At 32.7% G+C, this 22,612-nt stretch overlaps 4 protein-coding genes across 8 annotated transcripts; 1 reads left to right on the top strand and 3 right to left on the bottom strand.

Annotated features, from left to right (window-relative positions):
• Window positions 1-5,457: 5,457 nt before the first annotated feature.
• Window positions 5,458-8,153, top strand: LOC101247573 (probable E3 ubiquitin-protein ligase LOG2). Its single transcript, XM_004249440.5, has 3 exons — window positions 5,458-6,181; window positions 6,977-7,475; window positions 7,859-8,153. The coding sequence occupies exons 1-3, from the start codon at window positions 5,814-5,816 to the stop codon at window positions 7,949-7,951; spliced, it is 960 nt and encodes a 319-aa protein (XP_004249488.1). The 5' UTR covers window positions 5,458-5,813; the 3' UTR covers window positions 7,952-8,153.
• A 577-nt stretch (window positions 8,154-8,730) lies between these two features.
• Window positions 8,731-10,756, bottom strand: LOC109121368 (pentatricopeptide repeat-containing protein At2g32630). Its single transcript, XM_069290081.1, has 2 exons — window positions 10,605-10,756; window positions 8,731-10,255 (listed from the first exon to the last, which is right to left on the bottom strand). Exons 1-2 carry the CDS (start codon window positions 10,754-10,756, stop codon window positions 8,731-8,733), a joined length of 1,677 nt encoding a protein of 558 aa, XP_069146182.1.
• A 509-nt stretch (window positions 10,757-11,265) lies between these two features.
• LOC101248348 (pentatricopeptide repeat-containing protein At2g32630) lies at window positions 11,266-15,285 on the bottom strand. Of its 4 annotated transcripts, none has more exons than XM_026027982.2 (4): window positions 12,975-15,285; window positions 12,577-12,757; window positions 12,272-12,467; window positions 11,266-12,031 (listed from the first exon to the last, which is right to left on the bottom strand). In XM_026027982.2, the coding sequence occupies exons 1-2, from the start codon at window positions 15,033-15,035 to the stop codon at window positions 12,737-12,739; spliced, it is 2,082 nt and encodes a 693-aa protein (XP_025883767.2). In that variant the 5' UTR covers window positions 15,036-15,285; the 3' UTR covers window positions 11,266-12,031; window positions 12,272-12,467; window positions 12,577-12,736. The 4 variants fall into 4 exon arrangements, with proteins under 4 accessions (XP_025883767.2, XP_025883766.2, XP_069145810.1 ...); XM_026027981.2 differs by having other exon boundaries at window positions 11,266-11,590; XM_069289709.1 differs by having other exon boundaries at window positions 11,266-12,467.
• A 435-nt stretch (window positions 15,286-15,720) lies between these two features.
• On the bottom strand, window positions 15,721-19,771 carry LOC112940124 (pentatricopeptide repeat-containing protein At2g32630-like). 2 transcript variants are annotated; one of them, XR_003244006.2, is made up of 3 exons: window positions 17,955-19,771; window positions 16,869-17,125; window positions 15,721-16,696 (listed from the first exon to the last, which is right to left on the bottom strand). XR_003244006.2 is itself a non-coding variant. In XM_026027829.2 (2 exons), exons 1-2 carry the CDS (start codon window positions 19,437-19,439, stop codon window positions 17,066-17,068), a joined length of 1,545 nt encoding a protein of 514 aa, XP_025883614.2. In that variant the 5' UTR covers window positions 19,440-19,590; the 3' UTR covers window positions 15,721-17,065. The 2 variants fall into 2 exon arrangements, 1 of the variants encoding a protein (XP_025883614.2); XM_026027829.2 differs by having other exon boundaries at window positions 15,721-17,125; window positions 17,955-19,590.
• Between the last annotated feature and the right edge of the window lie 2,841 nt (window positions 19,772-22,612).

Below are 22,612 nucleotides of genomic sequence, written 5' to 3'. Positions count from 1 at the left end.
TTTTAGTAAAAAAAAAAATTGTGTATACTCCAATAATTATCCTTACTCTACCTTTTTTCCTTTCCATTTTTAATTACATAAGAAAATAATTTCAGATTCGTATTAATTTTATCGGAAATAATGGAATTCAGTCGGAATTGTTTTGACCTCAATTTGATTTATTTTTGATAAAATTCTCTTGACAACTCAAATGAAAATTTTAACAGTAAAATCTTTTGATGTTTTTGTGTTTTTACTAGTTATTTATTTCAGTGATGTTTTTTTCGATGAAAAGAACAACGACAATGATATTGATTATAGTGAAATAATGCTAAAAAGAAACAATGAATGAAGGATTATATGGTAGCAAAGTAATTTGGCCGATGAGGTTCAAGTAATTTTGAATTGAGAATTTCAATAGGGAAGATGAGTTGGAGAAGACAATTATTTTCTTTATAAAAAATAAAAATAAATCATGTTTAGATTATGAATTTTCTTAAGGTTGATGTGTCCATTTTTTATTGGTTAGCAAGAAAAAGATTATGGCTTTCCCGCGCTTACTTTCAATTACATTACATTTGTAATGACATGTCATCAAAAAATATTTAATAGTTACATATTTTGACGTTAGAGGTGTTTAATAGAAACAACCTCTGGTTAAGGTGTTTAAGTGAAATGTGTGAATAACTTTAAGGACCCGTAAATGAGATTACATGTACTTATAAAAGTTTAAGATCATTAACTATGTCATGTAAAGAATCAGAATTGTATTTAAGTTTAGCTAGTCAAGTATAGAAATAATTTTAAAGTTATTAATAATTTAAGAACGTATTAACTAGTCAAATAGAAAAATAATTAATTATTTTATGTATATATAGTATATGTAGAACTCTCTTTAACTTTTTTAATGTATTTTTTTTTTATTTTTCAAATCTCTTAATAAAAAAAGTTTGACTCCGTAGGAGAGACATAAAGTAATATACGATAATAACTAGATTCCTAATAAATATTGTGTAGGCATTTAATTAATGAATATTTGATTCACAAAATTCAATTTTTTTTATTAGATCTTTAATAAATATTTTAATACGTGATTCAAGAGTCCAAAATATTTCTTATTTTATTAACAATTTCTAAATTGACATGCTGGTCATTACAAGAGAAGGATGCAACGTGTACATATAATTTTCAAAAGTAAATTGTTGACTACTTACTTTAAAAAAAAAATTATTCCCCTCTATATTTCTAAGAGAAATTGAAATTGTTTCCATTGTGTCTTTCTTTCCCTTTTTAATCGGAAATGAAATCGATATGTTAATTACAGATTTGATCTAATTCAATAATTTTGAATTAGATTTTGATTCATTGTATTATGTATAATTATTATTTTAGAATCTAATAATAATAAAAAATTAAAATTTTAAATTTTGACTCAATATTGGTTTTGATGCATTCACTTTTTATTATGGACAGCGATGGTATGTAATTATAGCCTCCCGCATTCCCATCAATATAATAGCCGGTGCAAATTTGTCCATTTTTTTTTTTTGAAATTTTATAAACGTTTGATCATAGAAATTAAATATTTTTTATTTTGTATATACAAACGTATCTTAAAATATTATTTTAAATAAAAGTTATTGATTTGAATGAAACAGGGACAACTTTACACTTTTTTTTTACCATTAATGACAAAATCAATCTTACAACAAATTAAACAGAGAAATAATCATTTGTAAGAAGAAAGAAAATTGAAAAAATAGAATAAAAGTTAGGTGCATGGGTTGCCATGGGTGACTTTTATAACGACTAGTCTCCATTTTAGTAGTGAGGACTGTCCACAGGTGAAAAATTTAATCCATACGATATTTACGTCAAATTATTTTTTAATTAATTAATGTAATTAATAATTAAAATTATATACATTAATTAGTCATGACTAAATGAATTAAATGTACATACAAACATAATTATATATTTATGTATTCTATTTTATTTTTTTACCGTGATTTTCAGGTATCGCTTTACAAACTGGCAATCTGAAGGGCGTTTACCAGCCGAGCTATCCTCAGAGTTATATATTCATGTATTGATTTGAAATAAACATCTGATACAAGTAAAAACTTATTTGTATTCGATGGTTATATCAATATATATTAATTTATCATGACTAAGTCATGTACTATTAATATTATTATAAGGTGCGTGTATAAACTATAATTTAATGACGAGAATCATGTGAATTTGTCAACATTTGGGTTGGCATTTTAAGGTTAATCTTCTAGATGAATTCAATTATACAATTAAGAAGAAAAGTATATTCGTTCTCTGTTTCATATTATTTGATTATTGTTGACATAACATATTTAAGAAAATTTCATATAAATAATTCTTTTATTCTTATTAATGATATATTAAAATTTTAAATTTGATTTTTATTATTTTGTATTGTTATTTAAAATTATGAATAACATAAAAAATAATAAACTCTTTTGATTCATTAAAATAACAAGTAAAATGTAATATTTATTTTTGATATAGCACGATCAAATAAAATAAAGTGGAGTATGAACCAACTTGAGTTGTGTCATGCATGCGTGCACTTCTCGTATTTGGGTGTGGGTACATGAAGCTAGATTTATAACATGTTTTTATTGATTACAGTTAATATATTTTTTAATTTTTTGACGTGATATATAAGGTAAAGTATAATTTATAAATAAAATATAAAATTATTTTATCCTATGTTTGATTAGAATTGGAGATATTAAATAGTGTTTGGACCTATAATATTTTATTATAATAACAAAATAAGTTATTCAGTGACAAATTCAAGATTTTATGTTTAAGAATGCTCGCCACCTAATATAAAAGTTACTGTGAGTCGCCTAGTATAAGAGTATATACATGCATAACTATTTAAATGTTATAGTTAAAAGAACTTTTCATTTTTTTAAATTTTTTTTAGAAAAAAATGAATTAGCGTGAGGGATTTATGAGGTGCCAAAATTTCTCAAGAAAATCTTGATTTTCTTTCCATCACAAAAAATTGGGAAAAGGGTCTAAAATATATTCAAACTTAGGTTGAAATTGTTGTTACGATATTAATTTTTGAAAAGGACTTTTTACCCCTCTACACTATTTAATAGTATATTTTAAAGGTATATATGTGTTCATGTGAATATAAAAAATATTGCATAATCATAAATAGTAATGTGTTCACGTGAGCATATATATGCCTTTATACACACTATTAAATAGTTTTGAGGTAAAAAAATATACTATAAAATAGTTAGGGATAAAAGATATTCCATAAAGTTTGATATCGTAATAACAATATGGATCAAAACTAAACCAACTCACCTATAAAGCCTTTTGTTCACTGGGTCCTAAACTGTTAATATATCTATGTTATATTTTTTTTTTTATATATATAAATGTACGAACTTATGTTAGGATTAATGGGTGCTCGAGTATCCGATAGGATATATGTGGGTCTGCCCCTATATTTGTCCCTGATTACTTGTTCAATTTTCAATTTTTTAGTTGTTTCTGATTACTTGTTCGTTTTGATAAATTAAGAAATTTTTTTTTTTACTTATTATATCCTCAATTAATTATTTTGAAAATGATAGAACTTTTTAAAATCTCTAAGTTTTTAATTCATCCACTTCATAATTAGTAGGGCTAAAATGACAAACGCACTATGTCACAATTGAGATGATGCATGATCATCGGTGGGATAGAGTATTGTGTAGTTTTTAGGGTTGCTTGTATAAGAATTATGAGTTATCTCAATATATCAAGTTTTTAAAAAAAAAACGTGGTGTAGAGACATGAGTCCTCATATGTGTTTTTGATATTATGACTTATTTAAATACTCGTCTCGGTGTTGTTGTTATTTGTCCATGTTATATGTTGCTTGCCACCTGCTAAGTGCTATAGTTGATTTTATACTATTGCTTATTACATATTAGTTTTTATTTGGGTCGGTTGATGATATCTACTCAGTACATATTGTACTGTACTGACCCTTATTTGTAGTTTTCTTCTTTTTCCTTTTGTGGAATGCAACGAGTTATACCAACGACTTCAACTAGCCCTCAGTTATAGCTAGTCTCCAACATATTAGGTTCCAGCTATTTATTCTAGCTCGTGTTGGATTCTATTGGTCATGTCAAGATGTCCTTAATTTTCGGACACAAACTACTTTATTTATTTATTTTAGTGTTTTTGATACTCTTAGACTTAATATTTAAAAATTAGATGCCTAACTTTCAGATTTGTGGAACCGATTTAATAGACTTTAGTGGATTTATGTTTCTTTCATTTATGAGAATTGAACTTTTGCATTATGATTAGTATTTTGTAAGTTGAACCATAAATATAAGTTCGATTGAATTCGTTGGATCGTTCGCTCAAGACTCGTTTTGAATCGCAATAATAAAATGATAAATACCCTTAAAGTATTGAAAATGGTACAAAATTACCCTTCATCCACCTATTGGCTCCAAAATGCCCTTTCCATCCACCTATTGACTCCAAAATACACTTGTCATCCACCTTTGGGTTCAAAATTGACCATTTTCAATTGTTTTAAGATTAAACTCTTTAAATATTTTTTTTATATACTGGGCGTTCAACTATTAATTATAATTTTAATTTATTAATATAATTTATAAACTAATCCACTACCCACTCATTACAAACTAAACCTCACTCAATTAATAATTCAATTATAATATCAAAATTGTCATAAACACTACTAAAACACGATGAAATTATAGATTACTGAAAATGACATTCAAAATTATTCGAGTCCGAATCGAAACCCCAATGAAATTTAGGTTGAGCCACTTATTTAGGAGGACACTTTCTTTCAAAATTGAATTAGAAAATTATGATTAAAGGTAAAGAAATAATACATTTCCAATTTAATTAATGCCTCTTATTTTAAATATAATTTTATAAATATTTATGATTTATTTTAAAACCTTTAATATATTATTTTGAAAAAAAGTTACCTATGAGGTAACATCACATAATTAAGACGTAAGAATAATTAAGATGAACATAGTCAGACTTTTAAGTTTATCGGTGATTTTTATGTAGCCACTTGAATGTATGATAATTTTCTTCTATATTTTTTTAAAACACTCAATTGGTAGTAGCTTGCATTAATAATTTGACGGGTTCATTAATTTAGAGGGATTTAATTAGTAATGGGTGGGTAGTGGATTGATTTATAAATTACACTAATAAGTTAAATTATAACAAATAGTTGAGCGCCACGTATTTTAAAAAATATTTAAATATAAAACCGTTAAATAAGTGGTCAATTTTGAACCAAAAGGTGGATGACAAGGGTATTTTGGACCCAATAGGTGGGTGGGAACGGCATTTTGGAGCCAATAGGTGGATGAAGGATAATTTTATACCATTTTCAATATTTAAAGGGTATTTTAGGCGCTTTTCTGTATAAATAATTACCTAAATAACTTGTTTCCAACTCATTGGATATACTTGAAACTTTTATAGAAAAAAATTTACTGGAACTTTTTAACTTACCTTTTTCAACTCTATACTGTAAAATGTAAATATTTCTGTAGCTGTACAATGAACATTCATTCATCCTCAATTTCATCTTCCTTGTCTTCTCAATTCACTAATTCAGTAAATTCTCTTTGAGTTTCTGTTGATTTCTTCTTTGTTGTGTAAAAAAAGGAAGCAAAGGGTGTCTAAAACTCTACAAATCTGTTCTCTTTCATGGTGTGATCAGAGGTAAAATTAAGCTTCTGTAATCCGAATTAGAGTTTCTACTTTCAAATTTTGAGATGGGAAATGCTGGAAGCAGGGGTGTGAATGGACCGAGACGACGCAACAGCCGGAGGAGCCACCCACCACCGCCGCCGCCGCCACCTCAACCGGAGATACGTGCGAACGGGTATGTGTTTGCGGCAACACCGTATCTTTCTCGATTCCCACATGGGCCGTCGTATTATCAGTACCCGGGGTACTATTCGACGCCACCGCCGCCGCCGCGGCCACGGGCAATGGCAGCACCATATGTGTTGCATCAAAAAGCAGTGACTATACGTAATGATGTTAATCTGAAGAAGGAAACTCTGAAAATTGAGCCTGATGAGAAGAATCCGGGGAAGTACCTTGTTGCTTTTACTTTCGACGCCACCGTTTCTGGAAGGTACTTATTTTTGTGGGGTTGGGTAAGAATTTGTGCTTTTTAAAGGGTCGTTTGGATTTATCGGATAAAATTTATATTGTGTTTGGTTGACGATATAAAAAGACCTCATATTGTTTTCTTTCACTATGTGGATCAGGGTATGTTAATGTTATTTCATAAGTTGTCTTTAATGTCAACTTTGTTGAGTATTAGAATGAAATTGGATTCAGAACTGCAGAATGAAATTACTAGGTTCATATTCGTATAATATACTCTATGTTTCGTAAAAGTTTAATGATTCATACATGATTTTGTTGTATACTCTCTATGTAGGAATGTAGTGTTTTGTGTTGTATGTGTCATTTTAATCAGTATATGTATGTTAAAGTTTTGAACTTTTTTGACATATAAGTGTATGATTTGGTGAACACAATTCATTTGCTGATTTTCCCTTAAAATTGTATGACTTGCAAACTTTAGTTTTCTTGACATAGATATGGTTTGGTCATAGTTCATTTTCTGGGATTCTCTTACACATTGCGTCGTGTTGCTACTTAGTAGTTCTTGCAAGTTATCATTCTAACAAATTTATCTGTGCGTTGTTGATATTCCTGCATTTCATCATTCAAAATCGTTAATCAGCAGCCTTATATGCTCTTGAAATAATGAGGATGTTTTTTCGCTGCAAGTCATATAATGTCAAATCCCTTGACAACTCATTAATGAGTATTAGTCATTATTATGGATCTTCAAGAATCATTCACAACTTTTTTATCTGTAAAGTGTTGAATTGGTTTTTTCTTTAATCTGTTGCAGCTTGACTGTCATTTTCTTTGGAAAAGAAGGTGAAGATTGTTTGTTGACACCTATGAAAGAAAGCTTACTTCTACCTATAACTGTTGAATTTCAACAAGGTTTATCTCAGAAGTTTAGGCAACCCTCAGGAACTGGCATTGATCTTTCGATTTTTGATGAAGCAGAATCCTCCATATATGCTGATGCAGATGTATATCCATTAGCGGTGAAACTAGAGGCAATCCCAGGTAAGGAAAGTGTACCGGAGGATGAGAATGCAGTATCCGGGTCCACAAATTCCCAGCTTACTCTAGCAGTTTTTGAAAAGGATAAAGGTGAATACAATGTTAGGGTGGTGAAGCAAATACTTTGGGTCAATGGCATGAGATATGAATTACAAGAGATTTATGGGATTGGTGATTCAATTGATAATGAGTTTGACGGAAATGATCCTGGGAAAGAATGTGTGATATGCCTTGCTGAACCTCGGGACACAACTGTACTTCCATGTCGACACATGGTATGGTTTTAACCTTTCGTAACCCTTGCATCTAAGGTGCTGGTCTGAATACATGCACAACTATCTTGAATGCTTTGTTTATTCAGCTTCTGTTGCAACAGTTTTCGCTAATACAACTTGAGAGTAACTCTTCCCTGGCCTTAAACCCCACCTTATTTCCTTTCTTTGGTTAGTAGACTAGCCATGGTTCAAAATATCAACACAATATCGTGTATCTAGCAGTAAATATGATATGCATCAGTTTCATTGTGCTTGATAAACCAATGCATCAGCTTCTGTGTTGATTGAAGAAGCCATACATGACACAAGTGTTTTTTGTTTGTCTTATTTATTGGTGCAATACTATTATATGCCACAAATATTGAGTATTTTCCTTGATGCAGTGCATGTGCAGTGGTTGTGCAAAAGTCTTGAGGATCCAGACAAATAGGTGTCCTATATGTCGGCAGCCAGTTGAGCGACTTCTGGAGATCTAAGTCAGCGAAGGTGCTGAACAGTAAATATAGGAACAGTTGCGACTACACTCTTGTATATACATCTTTCTGTTTTCACTGTAATCCTCTCATTTAAGTATGTCAATGTTCCCATCTATGTCATATGGGAAAAGTCTGTGAAGTCTTTATACAGTGGTGCTTGTCTCTGTTCCAAAGATATCCAAGTTTAGTTTATACATCCCAACAGAGGCCTTATAACCTTTTCCCTCATGTTTGTGAAGAAGAGAAGTGGCACCAGATGGAACAACATTAACAGAGGAAGCATCATTTTTCGTACTGGACAACTAAGAAAGCAACATAGCTTAAAGAAAATATGTGTAAGCTAGCAAAATGCCTCCAAAGTTTGAGATAATACACTAAGCAGTGGTTTACTCATCATGACTGCGTACCAAAACAAAACTTGTCTTTTAAAACCATAACGTCCTCCGGATACTTACACATATCATAGCCCTATCATCCTCTTGTAGATCAATGTGCTAAAATCATAAGAGGAATTCAAGCAGCTTAGATCTCACTATCTGTGCAGTGCCTTTGCTCAGATTATGTCAGACCATGTTCAAGGACAACATAAGATCTGCAATGACAAGCAACAAACAAGACACATTGAATCTGTGAGAGTGTCCTGCAATAAATTCCTTTATATAAAACATCCGAAGGATATATTGAACAATCTGTTATAGCTCCAATTAGCTACATTTGATTTACTTTTGATGTTTACGATTACATGTCCCTCTAGAGCAACTTCACATACTAAATAAACGTCAACCATGAAGACTGCCCACGAGAGCAGAATATGCACTAGCATCAGGTGTAAGTCCTGCCTCTATCATCTCATCATACAATCTGAAGGCTTCATCTGACCTGCCCTCTTTCGATAAGCCAGAAATCATTGCTGTGTAAGTCACCACATTTGGAACTATACCTTCTCGAGGCATCTCGTTGAAAAGTTTCAGAGCTTCATCTACCTTCCCTGATATGCATTCTCCGTGTACAAGTGAGGTGTATGTATAGGGATCAGGTTTCAGGCCTTTACATTCCATAACATTCTTTAGCTTATACGCTTCCTTCATCATGCCCTTCTTGCAATAACCATCCATCAGGGTATTGTACGTTGCCGTATTAGGCTTCATTCCCTTTGTTTCCATCTCACCAAGTGTCCTTTTTGCTTCAACAAAATTTCCTTCCTTAGAATATATACTGATCAAAGTTGTATGAGCAACTTCATTTGGAGCTACACCTCGATCCACCATTGAGAACAACCACGTCTTTGCTTCCTCACACCGATCTAACTTACACAATCCAGTAGCAATTATGTTGTAAGCATATACATCAGATTCATACCCTTTCCCCTCCATAATTTTCTGCAGCCTCCATGCTTCATCGATATTACCTTGCTTACAGTAACCATCCATCATTGTATTAAATATAACTGGACCAATATCAACCCCCTTACTTTGCATCTCATTAAGTAAAACTTCAGCAGCTTGCATCTGTCCAGCCTTACACAAGCAATTTATCAAAGCTCCATATGTGTGAGCATTCGGAACGAGACCCCTCTCCACCATTTCATCAAACACTGAAAATGCTTTTTTGACATTACCTAACTTACTACAACCACTAATCATAGAGGTGTATAAATGAACATCTGGCTCTATGCCTTTCCCTTCTATTTCCCTAAACAACCTATCAACCTCTTTAAGATTGCCAATATTACAATACCCGTTAATCAGAAGAGTATAACTCGTCACATCAAGATCCAACCCCTCTTTCTCCATAGCCATCAAAATCTCCTTCAGAGCCACAAAATCTGGCTTCTTCATGCAAGCATCTAATAATGTGTTGTAAGTGTACACATTTGGTTTCACCCCTTTACTAACCATTTCATCCATGAGTTTTCTTGCCTTGCTAACCTCTCCTACTTTACACAAACCGTCTATAACCATCGTCATAGAGTACACCGTAATTCTCACATCAAATTCAACCATCATCTCGAAAAACTCAACCAGTGAGTCATACTGTTTTCGTCTTTTCATAGCAAGTAAGTAAACCATACAAGATCTATCATCTATCTCGAACCCACCATTCTTCATATACTCAAAAACCTCAAGAGCATCCTTAAACCTCATACTATCAACATATACCCTAAACAACATGTCAAACATCTTCCCCATAACTTTATGTTCTACATGATTCTCACCCAAAAATGAAGCTACTTCTGAAATTGGTTTCCTTAAACTATCATCAGAAGCAACTGTATGCAATATACTTTTGGCTTCAGCAAACTTCCTGGCTTTAAACAAGCGCAAACACAAGGCTATATGTGATTCAAGATTGGGTCTTTCGAAAGATTGATTTTTTTGGAGAAATTTGAAGAAACTTAAACAAGATTGTGTAGGGACAGATGGGTTTGAAAAAACCAGATGGGTTACTTGGGGATTGAGGTAGGAAGTTAGAGATGGGGGTATTTCCTTTGTAGAACTCAAATTTATCAGAGTATTGGAGATCAATTTAGCAATTTCTTCATTTGGTTTTTTGGGAAATAATTGTTTTGCAGTTCGGTAAAACTTTTCAGTCGACATTTGAGAATAAAGCTGAGATATTTACTATGGAAGTTTTATGAGTTTAAAGAGATTACCGGAAGGATGACATGTTTTTTCCGGTGACGGAATCCAGTTCCCGGCGACGTTTTGTTTCTTCAGTAACTGGGGAAGACGGCGTCAGCTGAATTTTAGCCTTTCTATAGTTTTGAAAGAGTTTAAAATTTGGCCCAAATTCTTCTTGAAACATCCATTAAGTCCCTTTTTTAAAGTTGTGTTTTTATTTTTGGTATCCCATTCGATGTCACATTGAATTATTCTCAAAATCCACGAAAAGTTTCGCATTGAGGATAAAATCGCTTTATAAATTTTACGAAAAGTTCCACATTTAGAGTAAACGCTTCATAAGTTTCAACGGAAAGTTCCACATTTAGGGTAAAATGCTTCACAAGTTTCATGAGAAGTTTGAGGATAAAGTGTTTTCTAAGTTTGAGGACAACTAGAACCTTCAACTCTGATCAAGGATGAAGGACTGTGTAATTAAAGATAACTCCTCTTCATCGATTCATTGATTCAAAAAATTCTGTTTAGTACAAGGCTTTCTCATGGTGAAAAAAAAAAACATTATCAAGTGTGGTTTTGTGTGTTTTTTAATTCTTATCATCTGTTTTTCTTTTTATTTGTTGATTTTAAAGTGAGAGAAAAAAACGAATGTGATTATTTCACATCACATAATATTCCTAAACAAAAGCATAAGAATTTCCAAAATATACAACAATGTTTAATACACTTCCCTTCGTTTTACAACTGATTCTGAAGTTTGTTGACAAAGGAACTGAACATATCATTAGAATGTGACATAAATGTAGTATTCATGTCATGCTCTACTTCCTCTTAAATTCTTTCAACATTGTCTTCATAGCTCAGCATCTTCATCAACACTTCTCTTTCAACAAGCTCTTCAGGGTTTACAACTCGCCGTTCTACTCAATTGTAATTGGATCTTCTCTATATACTCTTATCCATGTAGGATATATACATGTATCACCAAGGTTGGAAAAATGCAAAGGTATATCATTGAGTACTGCGATTAAAAGAATGAGAAGATTATTACTTACGACTTTAAGGATCATCTGTATGTCTCAAACCTTCTAAATTTGAAGTTGAATGCAAAGACTTGAAATTCCTGTAGGATCAGAACTTCATTATCTTCATACTTTTCAGCAGGCAATTACTTGCTTTGACGTCAAATCTCCAAACCTACTGCTAGATGAAAATCTCAAGGCTAATGTTTTTGATTTTGGGACTATCAAGAATTGGTCCAGAAATTGATCAAGCAGCGGAAGGAAGTTTTTTATTACTTGATCCAGAGTATTTTACAAGGCAACAACTAACTGGGAAATCTGTGGCAAGCCTGTGGGTATAGTTGTCAATCTTGTATTGTAGGCAAGATAAAACTAGAGTCTTTGCTAAATTTTGTAAAGACTTCCAAAAAAATGCTTGTTCTGGTGTAAATTGATCCACCCTGCGAGAAGTTATATGTATTGTAACTCTAAGAAAATGATAAAACAACCAAGGTAGTCACTTTGTTTTCCCATCATGACTTCGTAATGAACAACATTTATCTTTAAAACCCACCCACAGTTATTTAATCTCATGGTTGATATTTCATGTTGATTCAAATATTTCTTTTTTGATAAAGGTAACAGTATGTTGATTCAAATAATAGCAAGTTGTTATATTCTAATGTCATCTGAATACTCACAGATGTCATCGAGCTCCAGTCTTCTTAGATCATAGTCTAAATGAAGGAAATCAAGCAGCTAAAATCTGAGCTGCACTTTTGCTCTTCTTTGGCTGATCAAATCGATATCAACCTTGAGTTTATAGCAGACAATGTCCGTGGACAACACTAAGATCTGCAGTAACAACCTAGGCACACCGAATTTCTGCAGGATGTCCTGCACCATATAATTCAGTTTGCTCAAGTAAAACACCATGAAGAAGTGCAGAACAATCTGTTATGCTTCCAATTAGCTAAGTCTGACTTACATGAAGTTAAAGACTTACAAGATAGTATATCCACAAGTGCAGGGTATGTAACACCGAGTGTTAGGCCTGCCTCTATCATCTGATTGTATACTCTTTTGATAGGCCAGAAATCATCATTGCGTAAGTCACCAAGTCCGATCTGGAACTAAATCCTTTGTAAGAATCTCGATCGAAAGCTTCAAAGCAGCATCGACTTTTTCTGATATGCACATGTATATCTTAGAATACAATCTCTGGACATAATAGAAGCATTCTACAACAATAAAATATACAAAAGCACAAGTACAATAGCTAATAGTTCAACTCTGTGAATTCCAGTTTAATTTAAAAACAATCTGCTATATACACTTCTGACTGGCTAAATCTAATCCAAATAAAGTTCACTATGTAAAAGTTTATAGAGAAGAATTTCTCACTCTAAGTGCAGAGTATGCAGCAGCATCGGGTATTACGCCTGCCTCTATCATCTGGTTGTATAATCGGAGGGCTTCACCTGATCTGCCTTCTTTTGATAAGCCAGAAATCACTGCTGTGTAAGTCACAACATTCGGAACTAAACCCTTTGTAGGCATCTCGTTGAAAAGCTTCAGAGCATCATCTACCTTTCCTGATTTGCATTCCCTATGTACAAGTGAGGTGTATTTAGCAATATTTCCCACCTTGCAACAACCATCTATCAGGGCAGTGTACGTTACCGTGTTAGGCTTCACTCCCTTAGTTTCCATCTCAATAAGTACCTTTATTGCTTTAGCAATATTTCCTACCTTGCAACAACCATCTATCAGGGCAGTGTACGTTACCGTAGTAGGCTTAACTCCCTTAGTTTCCATCTCAACAAGTACCTTTTCAGCTTTAGCAGGATTTCGCACCTTACAATAACCATCTATCAGGGCAGTGTACGTTACTGTGTTAGGCTTAACTCCCTTAGTTCCAATCTCACTAAATACCGTTTTTGCTTCAATGAAATTTCCCTGCTTGCAGTAACCATCTATCAGGGCACAGACACTGTTTGTTGTTGTGTTAGGCTTAACTCCAGCAGTTTCCATCACCCTAAGTATCCTTTTCGCGTCAACAATTTTTCCTAGCTTGCAATAACCATCTACCAGTGTAGTGTATGTTGCCGTGTTAGGCTTAATTCCCTTAGTTTCCATCTCAATAAGTGCCCTTTTTGCTTCCACAAAATTTCCCTGCTTGCAATAAATATCGATCAAAGTTGTATAACTAATTGTATCTGGAGCTACACCTCGATCCACCATCGAGAGCAACAAACTTTTTGCTTCATCATACAATTCTAGCTTACGCAGGCCCGTAGCAATTATATTGTAAGCATTTGCATCAGGCTGATGTCCTTCACCCTCCATAATTGTCTGTAGCCTCAGTGCTTCATCCACATTACCCTGCTTACAGTAACCATCCATCATCGTATTAAATATGACCCGGTCTACACTAATTCCCTTTCCTTGCATCTCATTTAGTAAAACTTCAGCTCCTTGCATTAGTCCAGCCTTGCAGAAGCCATTTATCAAAGCTCCATATGTGTGACCATCAGGAATGAGGCCTCTCTCCACCATTTCAACGAACGTTGAAAATGCCTTCATAACATTACCTAACTTACTGTAACCACTAATCATGGAGGTGAATAAATGAACATTTGGCTCTATACCCTTCTCTTCTATTTCCTTAAATAACCTCTCAACCTCTACAAGATCGCCAAAAGTTGAATATCCTTTAATCAGAAGTGTATAACTAGTCAGATTGAGATCAAAACCATCCTTCTCCATTTTCCTCAAAATTTCCTTTACAGCCACAAAATCTTGCATCTTCATATATGCTTGTAACAATATGTTATAAGTATAATCACTTTGTTTCACCCCAGTACTAGCCATTTCATCCACGAGCTTTCTAGCCTCACAAACCTCCCCCATTTTACACAATCCATCAACTACCACCGTCATCGAATAAACTGTAATTTTCACATTAAACTTAACCATCTTATGGAAAAACTCGAACAACGAGTCATACTGCCTTTGCCTTTTCATAGCAAGCAAGTAAACCATACAAGCTCTATCATCAATTCTAAAGCGCCATTTTTTCATATAATCAAAAACTTGTAAAGCTTCACTAAACCTCATGTTATTAACATAAACACTAAATAACATATTAAACATCTTCCCTATAACTTTACACTTTACATAATTCTCACTCAACAAAGAAGCTATTTTTGAAACTGGTTTCCTCAGACCATCAGTAACAACAACAGCATTCAATATATTCTCGGCTTCAGCAAACTCCTTGGACTTTAATAAGTCTACAACTACGGCTAAATGGGTTTCAAGATTGGGATTTTTCTTGAAATTGAAGAAATTTGAGCAAGTAGAATGGGAAGGGGGGAAGAGGGAGATTAGTTTGGCAATTTCTTTAATGGGTCTATTGGGGAAACGTTGTTTTATCGGTTGGTAGAACTTTTGAGTCGACATGTGAAGAACAACTCAATACCTATAAACTTGAATAGTGCAATTTGAAATTTTCATTTCTGAACTTCAGAAATATTGGTTACCTCTATTAACGCAACTGGACATACCCTGTTTTCCTTCGAGCTGGAGATACCCTTTTTCCCGGCGAGCTTCGGCGAGTTCCCGGCGAGCTGAGCAAATTAAATTTGAAGCTTTTAAGAGAGCTTGGAGAAAACGGCTGTGAAGAATTTTGATTGAAATGCAAAAGAGGTCTCATAAAAGGTATACAAATTGACCCTCTATACTTTTAAAAAGTTACATTTAGTCCTCATATTTAACCTTTTTATACTAATTTAGTCCAATTATTCCTCTCCATCAACTCAATTTCAATTGTCAAATTTAGCACCTCGTGGAACTTAAATTTGTCATTATTTTATTTAGACATATAAAATATAACTTATTCTAATTAAAGTTTTTAACACATGATAAATGGATATAGTAATAAGTAATTTTTGTTCAGTTGATTTTTCATATGATTATTTGATTAATAGTTATTATAGATATATGAAATTCTTCAAAAAAAGAAGATAAAATTTTGAAATAATAACTATTAGATAAACGTGAGTAAAATTTTGAAATAATAACTATTAGATAAACGATCACGTGGAATAAATCCTTCAGTTTATGTATGTGAGTCTCACATAAATAAATTAATTCCATAAAATTTTTATTATACACATAAGCATCAACTGGAACTTATACCCAAGTGTTATAGCTTATTGTAATTAAAAGTGTCTAGTAAAAACACTTTAATCTTTAACATGAAGACATTTCACTGAATTTTACATGAAAATTTTTGTAGTATCTTGAAAATATTCTCTCTTTCTCACATTGAAATCTTTGGAATATGCATATTTGTTCACAATATAAGATTAACATTTAGTTATACAAATAGAACGGCCCTTTTGCCCTTGCTGGAGATGTTGAAAGGAGTCGTTTTCGACTGCTCATAGCCAGTTTTACCAGGTGGTCTGCTACTTCGTTAGCCTCGTGGTGAGTTGCTTTAACATTAGCTTGTTTCGTTCTTTGTTGTATTTCCTCAATAATGCAATTGAGCTTGTAGTTGGATTGCTGGTTGTTCACAATCATCGGAAATAGGATCAAAGAGTCTCTCTATTTGGTGAAGTTCTTTCAGATTTTTCAGTAGGCGAAGGCTTTGTCCATAACTGGCAGCCTTAGCTTCTGCTTATGTGCTGCTGCAGCAACAACTCGAAGGTGAGGAGAAAGCCAAGATGAGGTTGCCTCTATTATCCCTCAAAACTTCCATCAGTATTCAATTTAAGGACGCCATCTTCGAGGAACTTCCAGCATACAATAGAAAGGTTTGAGGCAGGTTTCAGCTTCACAATTTTTTCACAAAGCGTGATCCAAAGTAATGTTGAACCAACTTTTGAATAAGCTTTAGCAATCGTACTCTGAATGTGTTGGATCATTATATATCTGTAGAAATTACTTGAGCCTCTATAATTACTGCACTCGGACCTTTGTTTCTAAATCTCCAAACAGATAAGGCCTGGTCTAGTTTGACGAACTAGCTTGTCGATGGAATTATTTGATTTTTTGATTCCACCAGTTGTAAGTTCTGATTGCCAGAGGCCCTCCAAATTGCTTCCACACATATTGAGCTGCGAAGAAAAACATGTTGCATTTGATTTTCATTTTAGGAAGAGAGCAGCAGTTGCATAGAGTATCCTTCAGAATACCAAATCTGCTAATTACTTCGTCAAAGGAATGTTCTCCCTGCCAGAATTTCCAAACGAAAAATGAAATCTTAAAAGGAATGTTGGAGTTCCATACCTGATCAATATTGTGGTCTGTTGGAATATTTCCCATCTTTTGTGAGGTCCCAAAAGACCTGGTCTTGAGTGTCATACTTGCCAATTCCAAATGGTCTTAATATGCTGAATTGTGCTATCTCATAGGATGTTCTGCATCTTTGCATTGTCCCAAGTTCCATTGGTAATGAAATGTCTTACTAGAGTCTCCGTATTCTTCTATGTTTCATGGTAATCATTGGCTAGAGGACCTTTGCTACTCCAGTTGTCCGCCAAAAACTATAATTTCCAGAAGGTAGTAATCAGAAAAGAAAATTGTGGAGATAGTATAAACCAAAGTATTAGTGTTGTCAAAGACTCAGAAGCAAGGTGCTAAACAGTTCGAGTGATTCACCCTCACTTAGTTGGCGCTTCAGTGCAGCCACAAAGGTACGAAAGCATACACTTTATCACCAATGGGATTTATCCTAAAGAGATGACACTAAACAATGACTTACACGTAAATTCCTAAATTCTTTTATCCTTTCTATAATTTTCATTTGTACTTATATTTATGATTTGTAAATTACATTCCTTTCATTCTACTTTATCCTTCATTTCCACACTTCCCACTTAAGTCCATGTTTTAACTGTCCTTTGCGTTTAAAGGCTTAAGTCCCACCAAAGCTTAAGTTTTTTCCCTTCGATAACACTCTCGAATATATCCAAAATACTAACCATGCAGAATTTTCTCTTCTATATCCAGCAAGCAATGGCTCTTAACCTTCATATTTCAACATGCAGCTGATATCAAGTTACAACTTACAAGTATGGGGTCTACTACACCTATACACTGCACATGAAGACTTCTCTTTTCAACAAGCACAAGATATGGTCCTTAATTTTAATCCTTTTGACATGCACATGTACATATTAGAATACTAACTCTAGGCATAATAGAAGCATTCTACAAAATAAAATATACAAAAGCACATGTACAATAGCTAATGGTTCAACTCAGTGAATTCCAGTTTAATTAAAAAACAATCTGCTATATATACTTCTGACTGGCTAAACCTAATCCAAATAAAGTTCACGATGTACAAGTTTATAGAGAAGAATTTCTCACACTAAGTGCAGAGTATGCAGCAGCATCGGGTACTACGCCTGCCTCTATCATCTGATTGTATAATCGGAGGGCTTCACCTGATCTGCCTTCTTTTGATAAGCCAGAAATCAATGCTGTGTAAGTCACAACATTCGGAACTAAACCCTTTGTAGGCATCTCATTCAAAAGCTTCAGAGCATCATCTACCTTTCCTAATTTGCATTCCCCATGTACAAGTGAGGTGTATGTATAGACGTTAGCTATCAAGTCCTTAGATTCCATGAGATTTCTAAGCTTATAAGCTTCATTCATCATACCTTTCTGGCAATAACCATCTATCAGTGCAGTGTATGTATTGGTGTTAGGCTTAACTCCGTTATTCTCCATCTCAATAAGTGTCTTTTTAGCTCTAACAAAATCTCCTTGCTTAGAATAACCATCTATCAACACAGTATATGTTGTCGTGTTAGGCTTAACTCCTTTAGTTTCTATCTCAATAAGTGCCCTTTTTGCGTCAATAAAATATCCATGCTTGAAGTAACCATCTACCAGGGCATTGTATGTTCCCGTGCTAGGCTTAATTCCCTTAGTTTCCATCTCTCTAAGTGTCCTTTTCGCTTGAACAAAATCTCCCTGCTTGCAGTAAATATCAATCAAAGACGTATAAGCCAATACATTTGGAGCTACACCTCGATCCACCATCGACAGCAACAACCTCTTCGCCACGTCATGCAAATCTAGCTTACGCAGGCCAGTAGCAATAATATTGTAAGCATTTGCATCAGGCTCATGTCCTTCATCCTCCATAATTCTCTGTAACCTCAACGCTTCATCCACATTACCCTGCTTACAATAACCATCCATCATCGTATTAAATATAGCTCGATTAATCCAAATTCCCTTGCTTTGCATCTCATTAACCAGAACTTCAGCTTCTTGCATTAGTCCAGCTTTGCACAACCCATTTATCAAAGCCCCATACGTATGACCATCAGGAACAAGTCCTCTCTTAGTCATTTCGTCGAACAGTTGATATGCCTTCCTAACATTACCTAATTTACAATAACCACTAATCATAGATGTGTATAAATATACATCTGGCTTTACACCCTTCTCTTCAATTTCCATAAATAATCTCTTCATTTCTCCAAATTCTCCAAAATTTGAATAACGTTTAATCAGAAGTGTATAACTTTTCGGGTCGAAATCCCATCCTTCCTTCTCCATTGTCCTCAAAATCACCTTCACAATCAAAAAATCTGGTTTCTTTATACATGTATTCAATAGTTTTTTATAACTGCAACTATTTGGTTTCACAAATTTATCATCCATGAATTTTCTTGCCTTATGAAACTCCCCCATTTTACACAACTCATCAATTACCACTGTCATCGAATAAACTGTAAATTTCACTTCAAACTTAACCATCTGCCGGAAAAAACTCGAACAAGGAAGCATATCGTTTTTTGCCTTTTCATAGCAAATACACCATACGAGCTCCATCATTAATCATTTATTTCAATAGTTACCGGCGGAAAACTAATGTTAGTAGTAGAGGAGCAGTTTCCCGGCGAAAAGATGTAACAGACATGTTTTCCGGCGATAGTGACTGATTTCCGACGAGGCAAAAGGTGTAAATTGAAGTTCTTCAGGACTCAAGGGAAATATGGTGAAATGAATTTTAGCCCTTGTATGGTTTTGAAAGTGTCAAAATTGGCCCCATATACTTTCAAAAGGTCCAATTAAGTCCTCCTATTTAACAAGAAGTCCTTTTTAACTATTTAACTCTCACTTTAGTCAATCATTTGTGTAATTATCCCATTTTATCCATTTAATTTTAATCTTAGTTAAAAACAATTTCAAATAGTTAGTCCTCTAATTCAGTTTCAATTTATTTGTCCTGTTATCTTTTTCAATTTATAAAAAAAAAAATCATCTCTTATTGCATTAGATGATTCATTCGAGGACAACAAGAAAAAGAGTGTAGAGAATTAAATGGAATATATACTCATACAACAAATGAAGTAATCTTGATTCTTTGAAGTTTGAATCATTATATTGTTAGCATAAATTTTGGAACAATCATTAATTACATAAAACTATTACAATAACAATAATAACATATCCAATGTATGCAAATATTATCTCTATCTTATAAAGATCGAGAGAATATTTCTAAAAGATCTTTCACTATAAAACTAGAGAAACAATCATATATATATATAGGTATACACTTTAAGAAACAGAATGAATTAAGCGAAGAATTGAAAATCTATTTAATTTTTTGTTGTTCTCCATGAACTTGAAGTTGTTTGTGCAAATATCATTTAGTGATTGATGATGATGATGATCGGGAGGTTCTGCAAGAACTTGAACTTTGATAATAGATCCATCTTTGATATTATAAACAGATAAAAATTGATCACTTTTCATTTCTTTAGACTTGTGATAAAGTCTCATGTATTCATCTCCCCATACCTTTTTTATTCTTTTCATCAATTCTCTTACACTACTTTTTTCTCTAACTTGAGCATAGAATTCTGATGTTGGAGACTCAAATTTGATCTTCATAATTCTTTGTTCTCTAGCCATTGTTTGTATAAAAGGAGGGGAAAGAAGAAATTGAAGATTTAAATAATATAAAGTTGTCTTGGAGGATATGTCAATGTTATTGAGTATATATATATATATATAAGATTTTGGGATGGAATATTGGTACTTTGCTTAATGGGATAAACATAATAATCTCTCTTTCACATTTTTAATTTGAGGTGTTAATTAATTATCACATTGTTTTATCTTATATAAAAGATAAGATAAGAGTAATATCTTATGAAATATTTTAACTCAGAAGATATTTTTGATTATTTCATTTCACGTATCAAATAATTTATTAAAGGCTTAATTTCGTAACGTGATTTAAACTTATCTCAAATACCAAATACCACATGATAGCTACGAGAAAATAATACTTTAAAGCTTTGTAAACAAAAAAAAAACAAATATGTATATTGACAAAAAATGTTTATCTTCGTACTTTATTCCTTTCTTTCCACTTAAGGCAACGACTTTTTTTAAGGGATTAGAGGATTGGTAGCAAACTTAATTGGATTGGATTGGAGAAAACAATGCATTATATACTTTTAATTCAATAATAATGCAGACTCTTTTGATTATGACATTTTAAAAAAAAAAAACATATATACATAAGTTAGACGTGTTTTAATTTTTATTCAGATTTTCCCTAAAGTATCAGTTATTTCAATTACTAATTCCTTGAATATTTATCCTCGTAACTATAAATGATTTTAATTCATAACAAAAATGATTTCATATCGAAGTTTCGCATAAACCTAAATTATCTTAATTGGTAGCCAGGGATAAGTTACCTTGTAGGAAGGGATTTATTCGAACCTTCTTCAACAGAAAGTAATATTATTTATATTTGATTAAAATAATTTTATATGTATAAATATAGTAAATGTCGATTCCTTTCAACTACCTCATATATCTATTTCTATAAATTTTAAACCCCTTAGGAAATTCTGGCTCCGCGTCTTACGGGTAATTTACAAGTTGTTGGCTGCTGGTTTGGTTACATAAAATAGGAAGACTAGTAGGATAAATTTTAAGATATTTGTTTATACAAACTTAAATTTGTTAGGTGTGAGTGATGATTATTTTGTTGGACAAATTTTTCTTCAAATGCCGCAACTCGCACACAACTCTAAAAGTTTGTTAGGATAGATATACACCTTTTTGAACTAATTTGAGTTTTTTTAAAAAAAATATATTTTAATTCAAAACTTTTTATGGTTATACTTTACAAGCGGGCGGCATATCGATGATCTGAATCAGGGTAAGGTTATATGTTTATTTTCATTTCATCAATTATATATTATAGTTTTTTAAAACTAATGTAAGTCGATTAAGTATATAATAACAATTGACTGCAAGTCACAGAAAAATTTCAATTCATATATGTCCTTCTTAAGTTTCGATAAGTGAGCTATGATCCCCTAAGATATTATGTAAATTGTGTTCTTCTATTCATAAATATATATTTTCTATCGGAAACTCTTTACTGACGAGTCAAATTTCAATAAGGTGTTTATCGAATATCTTCCATACGTGAATATTTTGGTAATTATGTCTTTCTAGGCTTCTACTTCCTTATAGTATTTTAATTTTTTTTTTAAAAAAACTTCAGATCCTCCCAGAAAAAGAAAAAAAAATTATAATAAAATAACTAATCAAGAAACTCACAAAATTAGTGGTTGGATGAATTTTTATAAAAGAAAGAAATAGGGGTCTTAGATTGACTAAAAAGGAATTTTCCTTTTCTTTTTTCTTCCCTACTAGGTTTCTTTTCATTTTTCAATCAAATTCATATCGCGTAAGACTTATTCAGAAAGAAATAATTTCTAACAAAATTTTTATTTATATTCAAGAAAATCGAGACTTCTAATTATGAATTCATGAATGGGTAGATAAATCGTATCTATCTTATTACAATTCACAGCCCTAAATAATAAAAAGATTTTTTTATTGAACTACCATTGCTCTCCTCTTGACTATTGGTTCATAAACTAATTCTTAAGTTGGGAGCGAGGCGATTCAAAGATCTAAAGTCAGTACATTCAGAATCAAAATTCAATCGCAAAACATAACGATAAAAA

This window comes from Solanum lycopersicum, chromosome 10 (genome assembly GCF_036512215.1).
Source record: "Solanum lycopersicum chromosome 10, SLM_r2.1".
Taxonomy (NCBI): Eukaryota; Viridiplantae; Streptophyta; class Magnoliopsida; order Solanales; family Solanaceae; genus Solanum; species Solanum lycopersicum.
Note: the sequence above shows the minus strand (reverse complement) of the source record. Positions and strands in the feature narration are given on the sequence as shown.

Bases quoted from the DNA above. Each gene is read 5' to 3' on its own strand.
- LOC109121368 (XM_069290081.1), bottom strand. From the start codon at position 10,756: ATGTTTCAAGAAGAATTTGGGCCAAATTTTAAACTCTTTCAAAACTAT. The intron at 10,256-10,604 runs GTAATCTCTTTA...GTTTAAAGCCAG, and splicing joins AAAAACATGTCATCCTTCCG to GAAGTTTGCTGAAGCCAAAA.
- LOC101247573 (XM_004249440.5), top strand. From the start codon at position 5,814: ATGGGAAATGCTGGAAGCAGGGGTGTGAATGGACCGAGACGACGCAAC. The intron at 6,182-6,976 runs GTACTTATTTTT...AATCTGTTGCAG, and splicing joins GACGCCACCGTTTCTGGAAG to CTTGACTGTCATTTTCTTTG. The intron at 7,476-7,858 runs GTATGGTTTTAA...TCCTTGATGCAG, and splicing joins TACTTCCATGTCGACACATG to TGCATGTGCAGTGGTTGTGC.
- LOC112940124 (XM_026027829.2), bottom strand. From the start codon at position 19,439: ATGATGGAGCTCGTATGGTGTATTTGCTATGAAAAGGCAAAAAACGAT. The intron at 17,126-17,954 runs GTGAGAAATTCT...TGGAAATTATAG, and splicing joins CTGCATACTCTGCACTTAGT to TTTTTGGCGGACAACTGGAG.
- LOC101248348 (XM_069289709.1), bottom strand. From the start codon at position 15,035: ATGTCGACTCAAAAGTTCTACCAACCGATAAAACAACGTTTCCCCAAT. The intron at 12,758-12,974 runs GTGAGAAATTCT...TGTGCATATCAG, and splicing joins CTGCATACTCTGCACTTAGA to AAAAAGTCGATGCTGCTTTG.